This window comes from Anas acuta, chromosome 4 (genome assembly GCF_963932015.1).
Source record: "Anas acuta chromosome 4, bAnaAcu1.1, whole genome shotgun sequence".
Taxonomy (NCBI): Eukaryota; Metazoa; Chordata; class Aves; order Anseriformes; family Anatidae; genus Anas; species Anas acuta.
Genome location: NC_088982.1, coordinates 45,234,803 through 45,244,999, shown reverse-complemented (window position 1 = coordinate 45,244,999; position 10,197 = coordinate 45,234,803). Strand labels below are relative to the sequence as shown.

General features: G+C 41.0%; 1 protein-coding gene across 1 annotated transcript; it reads left to right on the top strand.

Annotated features, from left to right (window-relative positions):
• Positions 1 to 588: 588 nt before the first annotated feature.
• On the top strand, positions 589 to 6,370 carry FGG (fibrinogen gamma chain). The gene is made up of 10 exons (XM_068681031.1): positions 589 to 751; positions 843 to 887; positions 1,327 to 1,510; positions 1,609 to 1,702; positions 2,668 to 2,798; positions 3,445 to 3,578; positions 3,692 to 3,876; positions 4,323 to 4,600; positions 4,978 to 5,144; positions 6,143 to 6,370. Exons 1-10 carry the CDS (start codon positions 680 to 682, stop codon positions 6,155 to 6,157), a joined length of 1,305 nt encoding a protein of 434 aa, XP_068537132.1. The 5' UTR covers positions 589 to 679; the 3' UTR covers positions 6,158 to 6,370.
• Positions 6,371 to 10,197: the final 3,827 nt, after the last annotated feature.

Sequence of the window (10,197 nt, the reverse complement as noted above, 5' to 3'; positions counted from 1 at the left end):
GCTTTTATCAGTCATTCAAACAGACTCCCTGAATTGAAGGATAGAGAATATTCATGCTTCCATTGCTTGTGAGAAATATCACAGGCATGTTTTTCAGCTATGGCACTGCTCAATATAGCTTTATACGTGCCTCAGTTTTATCATCTGCCAACTGGGGGGAATGATGTTGAGCCCTTTTTGAAAAGCATGTTCAACTCTGCATAAAGTATTACATACGCGCAAAATGTTCTTAGCATTATCTCACATTAGGCTATGGATAGGTGTTGCACACAATTCCGGTAGTTACTGTGGCTTTTCCCTATGCTGAGCGACATTTCTGCCAGTCCCCATCCCAAAGCCACGTGTGAGTCTGCTTACACTTGTGTTACTAGAAGTAGCTCCTCCAGTCCTTGTTTCACCTTTCTGCCTCCTTTAAGACCTGGCTGGAACAAAGTGGACAAGTAGGAAGCAAGTTCTGCAAACGGGAGGAGTGTGAGATGAGTGCAAATTCTGGGAATCCACCTCAAACCACTACCCCACCTCTTCCCGCTACCTCACAGAGCCCGCCCCCAGCTCCAGCCTGCTCCCTTAAACCACTGCGTCTGGGTGCTGAGCCAAAACTGGCTGCCCATAAAGGTGCTGCTACCTTGGGCACCAGGCTGAACACTTTGGGCTGGCAGCGCACAGTGGGGCAGGCACGATGGGGCTGAAGCTAGGCAGATGGGCACCACTGGGGTATCTCCTCTCCTTGCTCTTCTCTACCAGCCTGGCGGTAAGTGGAGAGGCAGTGTTAAAAAATGTGTCAGAGCTGAAAATGCTGCTGGAGAAAATTCACTGAAAATGGTCTTGTTTCTTCTCTTCAGTACCTTCCCACCAGAGAAAACTGCTGCATATTAGATGAACGATTTGTAAGTACATGAACAATGTTCTTTTATATTAAGAGTCTAAACAAAGCCTTCCTACTGATTATTAACTGCCATTATCTTTTGTAGCTTCATTAGATCCCCATTGTTATTTTCAATACTTATTAAATGCTCTGTACTTAAACCCATTGTTGATTAGTAGCTATAAACATCTATTGAAATAGGCAGCTGCGCTGCTGATAAAAGCATTTTAGAAGACGCTATAAGTAACAGCTTGAACTGTTTTCTTGCCAAGTGTGCACATATACACAGTGTGAAACTACACTGTCTCTGTAAATTTAAACACCGCAGACAGTGGCAAATGCCTACCCCTTTTTTACCCAGTCATTTGTACAAACCATGACTTAGAGCTCTCCTGCCCAAATGTTCTGCTGTCCTTTTTTTGCTCCTGAAACATTATCATTTATTATTCTTTCTTCTTCAGGGTAGCTACTGCCCAACAACCTGTGGCATTGCAGATTTCTTTAACAAATACCGTCTCACTACGGATAACGAACTGCTGGAAATTGAGAGAATTTTGCAGCAAGTTACTAATGCCACAGGAAAAGCAGATTATTTGATTCAACACATCAAAACCCTGTATCCTCCAGATAAGCAGCAGCAACAACGTGAGAATATAAAAATAACTATGCAATTGAAAAATCTTACGTCACTTGTTTTTCTAATTTGTCTAACTGCAATTATATTATCCATTTGTCTGTTTTAGAGTCGGTTGAGGGTTTCACTCAAAAGTCCAAGAAAATAATTGAAGAAATCATCAGATATGAAAACACTATTTTGTCTCATGAAAGTACTATACAGTAGGTATCTCCCACCTTTTATATCACTTGACAGTCCAAATAATTTTATTTCTCTGCTTTTATCAACTGCAATTAAGACTTCTTCAGAAAGGGTTTTTGTGCTTATGTGCACCACTATGCCCACACTGTCATTACTAGCTCCCTAGCAAGATACATTAGGATCATAAGGGTCTGATAGTGCATTCTCTGCTCATCTGCGTAATCTATTAATTGTGCAAGAAGTGCAAGATAAGAATGTCATGAAGCCTGGCAACATTTTTATGTTTCTTTTGCTGTGTCAACTACTTATAACTTTTATTATTTTTTTCATTGGCTTGGGAGAATATATTAGTATGAGTTTGCTTAGTAATGCAAAGTGTTTGGAATATTTGTGCAGTCATTCACTCTGGCTAGTTTTTCTGCATATATCCTAGAATATCAGCTCAGTTCCACATACATAAATCACAAGTAATTATAAAATCAATGGTAGTCTTCTGTAAGCCAATGTTGAAAATATAAATGAAAACACCATTAACTTGGCTAAAACTTGAGGATATGTTTTTTGCCCTGAATGTAGCAAAACCTCTGCCCCTATAACATTATATCAAATATGGCTTAGGCACACTGACTACTGCAGTAGTTTATTTACATAATTTATGTTTTACAAATGTGCCCACAATTAAGGAAGAATAATTTATCATTTACTAATGAGAACAAAGAAAAACTTTCCATAGCATTACAGTCATGCATGAATTGCTGATTTGAGTTTTGCTGATTAGAGGCAAGTCAAGTTTTGCATAAGAGTAAGTTTACGGTTTCCCATTTTGGCTAGTTTCCCAACTTTAAATAGCAGTGTTAAGAGAGTCTTCCCCTTTTGCAGGGATGTATGTTGCAGCATACTACATCAGTCAGGCATGTGTGCAGAGAAATGTGTATTACTGTCATTAAGAAACACCTGAAGCAACGAGGCATTTTTATTTTTCCAGACAGTTGACAGACGCACATATAACGAACACCAACAAGATTGCACTACTGAAACAGAAGATTGCTCAGCTTGAGTCAAGCTGTCAGGAACCATGCAGAGATACTACTGAAATACAGGAGACGACTGGAAGAGGTGCACAAAAAGTTTCTTGTATGGTGGAGGGTTAATTCAGTTGCGTGTATTGCCAGCATGCATCACAGCAATGAAGTACACGTAGTCTTAAGGAAGATAGATTTTTACAAAGATATGTAAGATTGCAAGTTCTGAAGTCAGCGTTTGGAACAATTTAAGTACTGGGTAGGTGCTCCGCAAGTAGGACATTTAAATGGAACAGAGGTCTCACTTGCCCCTTTGGCCTTTTTGACCAAAATATGATTATCCCAAAACGTATCATCAGTGACAGAAGGAGAGTTGCTGTGGACAGAGTGAAAACAGAAGATAACTCATTATGACATTTCTGCTGAGTAATATGAAAAAAATTAGCTCCAGAAGTGCTGTTTTTGTTGTTGTAGAAACTAATGCAATGGCTATATTTTACATTTAAGTTGCTTAAACTCCATGGAAGACCAAAGTCATTCTTGTCCTGTACAAGTCCTGTGACCTTCAGTGAGTTTTTTTATGGCAACGACATCAAAGTATGTAGACTAAATAGTGAACTTTGCAACAGTATTTAGATGAGTTGTATTTTTTGCACTAAGAAAGTTGCAATATCAACTAAATGTGAGGATAGAACTGCAGCTAGATTAATAACAATCCTTTGAATATATGTTTATTTCAGATTGTCAAGATATTGCAAATAAAGGTGCCAGAAGAAGTGGTCTTTACTTCATCAAGCCTCAAAATGCTAAGCAATCATTCCTAGTCTACTGTGAGATTGACTCATATGGCAATGGCTGGACAGTGTTACAGAGGGTAAGCCACTTGTGTATTATTACCATAAACAAGCTTGCTGCGTCAGCACTGTTTTTATTTGCTTACATAAAATATATCACATTTTGGTTGATTTTTTTTAAATATTTTTCCAGAGATTGGATGGAAGTGAGGATTTCAGAAGAAATTGGGTTCAGTACAAGGAAGGATTTGGACATCTGTCTCCAGATGACACCACTGAGTTCTGGCTGGGCAACGAAAAGATTCATTTAATAACTACACAATCCACTCTGCCATACACCCTGCGAATAGACCTGGAGGACTGGACTGGCAAGAAAAGGTATTTGCTCATGAAGCTTCTGAAAATGATGGCTTAAAGCTTACTGCTTCCACTGTTGTGTTGCTTTGTACATATTTTTGAAAAAATTGTGGTGCTGTTAGGTCTACTAACATACATAGGACACTGAACTCACAAGTGTAATGCCAGCCCCTGTGTGTGTCTGCCTAAAGGCCACACACAAGCAGTCCTAGTTGATTTGGCAGAATAGATCTGTTCCTTCCTCCCTCTGAGAATTTCCTTATGACTATAGTAAGCCTAAGCAGTAGGGGATACATATAGGGACACATATGTGTGTGTGTGTAATGTAGGTCTTTTATACATCACTGAAGACTAGGAGTCAGAAAACGCATCTAATGCTGGAGCATAGAAGTTGTTTGTGTATTTTTCATTTGAGCACATACTGGGAATGCAGTATGCTTACGTTCACCATTATTCTCTGTTAACAGCACTGCTGATTATGCTGTATTCAAAGTGGGAACTGAACAAGACAAGTACAGATTGACCTATGCATACTTTATTGGTGGCGAAGCTGGAGATGCCTTTGATGGCTATGATTTTGGAGATGATCCAAGTGACAAATCCTATACCTTCCATAATGGCATGCGATTCAGTACCTATGATAACGACAATGATAACTTTGAGGGCAACTGTGCTGAGCAGGATGGATCTGGATGGTGGATGAACAGATGTCATGCTGGCCACCTGAATGGCAAATATTATATAGGTAAAATATCTTCTAAATACCTACTTTTATGTGGAAAAAAGTAACCAAGGACAATATATTTCAATGAAAAAAAAAAAAAAGAAAAGGTCACTTTCTCTGAGTATATTTTGCCATCTGTTTTCTGCAAAATATACATAGCCCATTTTTTTCAATAACTGTTAGTATTAATGCCAGCAGTAGGAACTTCTGGCAGCTCTCCAGCCCAAAGTGGAACTATCAGTCCTCAGAGAAGTAAAGTGGGGGACAGGGGCAGTGAATGCATACTGTTAGTATGCCTAGGGATGTTGTAGAAGTGTTAGTACCACAAATATGAATGGGATGGGCACATTAATTATTTCAGAAACAACTAAGTATTTTTTGCCAACTGATATTTTTAGATGGCGTGTACACATCTCGAGATTCTGATCCAGCTGGATATGACAATGGCATTATCTGGGCAACCTGGCGTGACCGGTGGTACTCCATGAAGAAAACTGCAATGAAAATCATCCCATTCAACAGACTCTCAATAGATGGACAGCAACACACAGGCAGCATCAAGCAGGTTCGACCTCAGGAGAGAGGAGATGTTTAAAATGAAAACAGAACATAGTTATCATTTTGAATACAGAGCATGGACAGCTGAAGTATTAAGCCCTCTGCATCTTAGGGGCATCAGCTTTGCTTACCATTTTGTCACAGAAATATTTGTGTTTTGATTTTAGTATATCTTCTACTTTAATGTTTCTTTTAACAGATAGATAAGTGATTGGTCTCATGATCCGAAATAATTCCTTGCCTCCTTTTACTTTGAAGGCTACATTTTTAAATTCCAGCTAGTATCATAGAATCATTAAGGTCAGAAAAGTCCTTCATTGGATCATCTGGTCCAACCATCCCCCTACCACCAATGTCACCCACTAAACCATGTTCCCAGGTACCATGTCCAACCTTTCCTTAAACACCCCCAGGGACAGTGACTCCACCGCCTCCCCAGGAAACCCATTCAAATGCCTAGCTACTCTTTCTGAGAAGAAATGTCTTCTGACTTCCAACCTGAACCTCCCCAGAGCAAATTGAATTCATTCCCTCTTGTCCTATCTGAGGCCAGTTATCTGAGGCCGACCCCCGGCTCCCACAGCTTCCTTTCAGGTAGTTGTAGAGAGCAATAAGGTCTCCCCTGAGCCTCCTTTTCCCCAGACTAAACAACCCCAGTTTCCTCAGCTGCTTCTCACAGGACTTGTGTTCCAGACCCCTCTACAGTTTTGTTGCCCTTCTCTGGACATGGTCCAGGGCATCTATGTGCTTCTTGTAGTGAGGGACCCAAAACTGAACACAGCACTCAAGGTGCGGCCTCACCAGAGCTGAGTACAGGAGGACGATCACCTCCCTGGTCCTGCTGTCTACACCGTTCCTGACAGAAGCCAGGATGCCACTGGCCTTCTTGGCCACCTGGACACACTGCTGGCTCGTGTTGCACTATCAACATGTCATTGTAGCCTTATGTACTTCTTTCTTAGAAGAACATTAAAATGCTGTCTTTTTTTTTTTTTTCTGTTGTAGGTTGGAGACGCATAAAGGGACAATTTAGCAAAGACTGATATGGACAGGGAAAATAAATCTTTCATCTGTGAGACACTGAACTTATCTCACTTTCCACAGTTTGGAAGTCAACTTTGTAAAAAGCTGTTGGCTGTAAAATGCTCAAGCATTTTCCTTGAGCAGTGCTTACTTCTTATGTGGTTATTTTTTCTGTACAAATTCTCAATAAATTTTTGATTACTACAAAAATGCTGAGCTTACTATTTGTGCTTTACTGTTGGCCAAACAAATCAAAGTAAACACTATGATGTTTGGAAGGTTACTCTGATCAAATCTGTTTGGTTCAGTCATTCCTGAATTGGACACCAGAAATTTCTGCTGTTTGTTTAGAAGTGTGTGTTGGAGCTATTTCTTCATAAAATGTGGTTTGCTTCCAAGAGTCTTCATTTTGTTTTCTGATGAAATTGTTGATTTGTGACACAGATCAAAGTACAAAGCAAATTGAAAGAGACCTAGTTTACTGCTAAAGGCCGAATAACTGAGCTTACCACAAAGTAATGAATACATTTTCAACCAGGATATGTTAGGAAATATACTAGCATAACAAAGATATTTTATTTCAGAACATATACATTAACAAGTTTCCCAAATATTATTCAGAATAGAAGTTTGGTTTTCTATATAGCACACACTACCACACTGTACAATGATTATTCCTGAATGCTATTGTAAAACTATTATTCCTGAATACCATATTCATAAGCATTTTAAATTATTCTAATGTATATAGCATGATTTTCAGAGCAAAGATGTTAAAATTTGCAGTAGAAAATAATTACAGTTTTGTTGCATTTGCTTTTCCTAGATACAGTAATAATTTTCCAGCAATCCACATGAGCAATCCAACAGCACAGATCAAGAACAGCAAAAAGTTTGAGATGCTGCATGAATGTACTCATTCAGAATATTTGATGAGTATTTCTGGGTTCATTAGCAAATCAGATTAAGTTTGTGAATAAATTGCTCAATGAAAGATATGTTCAGGCTAGAACAGAAATATAGAAGCATGTCAATTTGATATATGAAGAAGTGCTTCCTGGTCTTTCCTTTTAGCTACCATCGAGCAGCCAGAAGTTCAGTGGATATTTCTGAATAGCGCATCCAAATAGTTTATTTTAAAGACAGAGAAGTGTAAGAGGAAGGCAGGTTTTTCAGGAGTAGGTCAGAAGAAGCCATTGCTAGCATGGTGCCAACACGGGGTTAACTGCTGTTTGGGATGAGGGACAACCCCTCCTCACCACTGAACCAGTACATTTGCATGGCTCTTTTGCATCCATGCAACCAGCTGTGCTTTGCAGCCCAGCTCCAGTCTTGACACACAATTCTTCACCAAGCAAAGCAGTTATCCTGAATGTTTTGTGCAGTGAGGCCTCTCCTAGGTTCCTCATGTGGTACATGTAGAGAGACCTGTGGGAAGGATGCAAGCTGGGAGCTGGCCAGCCCAGCCTCATCCTGGTTCAGCAAACAGTCTCTTGAGTGGCATTGGCCAAGTCACTTTCACTTTCTGTTTTCTGTTATCCCACCTATAGGATAAGATTTGTTAAATAATCTTAGCGTCCCACCTATGAAATCTGTAGCAACATTACTCTAGGTCTGAACTGTGGTTTGCCCCTCCCAGTCTAACCTTTTGGTTGCAATCACTTATTTGATGAGAATCTGCTGTAATTGCACACATTTAATTGGCGTAAGCTGTCATTTTATGGGTTGCTTACAGGAGCTAAGGTTGGCTCATTCTACCAGTTGTTTTGTTGACTGGTGTCCTGAAGTCTCAAAAATAATTTCTGCTCCAGAAGTCTGTCAGGTCAGGGCTGTTGAATCCAAGAAGCCTAAGGATTCACATAAGTCCTCTGCCAGTGCTCGAAAGGGAGTCTGCCAGATCCCAATCTGCAGCTATACCCCATGGGCTCTGAAAGAAGACTGGCAAGATTTGTGCCTTTTGGAGATCCTTCCTATTGTTTCCAACCATCTAGCTATCAGAAAGGGACCAGAACAGATCTATTTCTTCTAACTCTTAGAGAGAGAATAATACTCTCAAGTTGTGTTTTGGTGTTTGTTGCCTTTTTTATTTTTTAATTTGTTTTTGTTTGTTGTTTTTTTTTGTTTGTTTGTTTGTTTGTTTGTTTTCAAGTAAATACATTGCATTTTGATTTAATGCCTCCATTTTATATTCTAAAAGATCTTATTTCTCCTTTCTAAATCAGTCTATAATTGCACATGACCTTCAGAGCATAGACAGTATAATCCTAGTGTAATCCTTTATATGTAGGGTAACCTATCCTCCTCTGAGTTTATAAGAGTTCATAATAGGGTTTGGGTGCTACACTGTTTGCCTTCCTTTTATACCCTATGATCACTCCAAAGGAAAAAAATAAAATAGGAAGAGACAGAGGGGTAGTGAGGCAAATGAGGTGGACAGACTGAAGGACTTGGGTAAAGAAACTAGGACTGAGAGGGCAAGAGAGAAGGTACTTACTAGCATTGGCTGTCCGGCCAGTAGGAGCAGGGAAGAAAACAGACTGGAGGAAGAGGGTGGTGCAAATTCAGAAACACAAACACTGACTTGGGAGCTCAGGTGAAGCTGAGGCCCCAGCAATGTTGACTGGGGAAAACATGGGACCAGATGCAGGGACTGGCTAGTAACAAAACCAAGAGAGATGAGTAGGCTGAGGAACATGTTAAGAACAAGTGGAGCTCGGAGCTGGGGCTGGAGGGAAACTGTATCTAAGACAAAATTTCCAGAGGAGGGACAGGGACAAGCAGATAAGAGGAGGATAAGGCACCTTCTGACAACTTGTGGTGGAGTTTGGTGGTAAAACAGGAGACAGAGGCAATGATGGGCAAACAAGAGCTGGTAGACACTAAGTTGAACGTGAGTCAGTGATGGCCACTAAGAAGGCTAACAATATTCTTGGCTGCATTATGCAAAGTATCACCAGCAGGTCAAGGGAGCTGATCTTTTCCCTCTACTCAGCATTGGCGAGGCTGCACCTGGAGTGCTGTGTCCAGTTCTGGTCCCCCAGTACAAGAGAGACTGGGACATACTGGAAAGAGTCCAACAGAGGACTACTGAGATAATCAAGAGACTGGAGCACCTCTCCTGTGAGGAGAAGCTGAGAGAATTAGGACTGTTCAACCTGGAGAAAAGGAGGCTCAGGGAAATCTTATCAATGTTTATAAATGCCTGAAGGGAGGGTGCAAAAAAGACAGAGAAAGGCTCTTTCCAGTGGCACCAGTGCCAGGACAAGAGGCAGTGGGCACAAACTTATTTCCTGTACAGGTGATGGAGCACTGGCACAGGCTGCCCAGAGAGATGGTGGAGTCTCCTCATTGGAGATCTCCAAAAGCCACCTGGACGTGGTCCTGGGCACCCTGCTCTGGGTGGCCCTGCTGGAACAGGGGTTGGACCAAGTGGACCCAGAGGTCCCAGCCAACCCCAGCCATGCCGTGATTCTCTGATTTGGAGCTGGCTCACAGCCAGGGCACACAAACCAGAACTGAATCCCGGACTCCCCAACTATTGTTGTGGCAGCCTGCCAAGAGCAGGGCAGCCAAAGCACTAAACTGCACTTCTGTCCTTTGATCATGAATTAAAGTTAAATCCAAAGTTTATTTAGCTCTTAGCCTTTAGCCTTCTCAAACAAACAGACAGAGAAGTGACTGGATGATTGCGACAGGAAAGCAAAGGTACAGGCTGAAGGTCAGGCCCAGATTCAGCCCTCAACTGGAAAGCCTGAGGAACTCCTCCTTTTCCCCAGCTTCACATATGAAGCAGGAAAACCCTCTTAGCTTACCTAATGTTTATGATCAGTTATCAGCTTTTTTTTTTTTTTTTCATCCCCTCTAGCCTTGTTGGCTGGGTTTTACTTGAACCAGAGCTTAAGGTTTTTTTTGTGTGTTTGAAGGTCACTAGAGAACTGCACTCTCCATCAGGGTCAGAGGAAAGCTGTCTCATACTACTGCAACGTCCAGTCTTACACTAGTAGTGTATGTGCATCACACCATCTAGCAAATTGTCT

What these genes read in the sequence shown, in the direction of transcription:
- FGG (XM_068681031.1), top strand. Translation starts at nt 680, where the DNA reads ATGGGGCTGAAGCTAGGCAGATGGGCACCACTGGGGTATCTCCTCTCC. An exon ending in GCTGGACAGTGTTACAGAGG is followed by an intron (nt 3,579 to 3,691) that starts GTAAGCCACTTG and finishes ATATTTTTCCAG; the next exon opens with AGATTGGATGGAAGTGAGGA. An exon ending in GACTGGACTGGCAAGAAAAG is followed by an intron (nt 3,877 to 4,322) that starts GTATTTGCTCAT and finishes CTCTGTTAACAG; the next exon opens with CACTGCTGATTATGCTGTAT.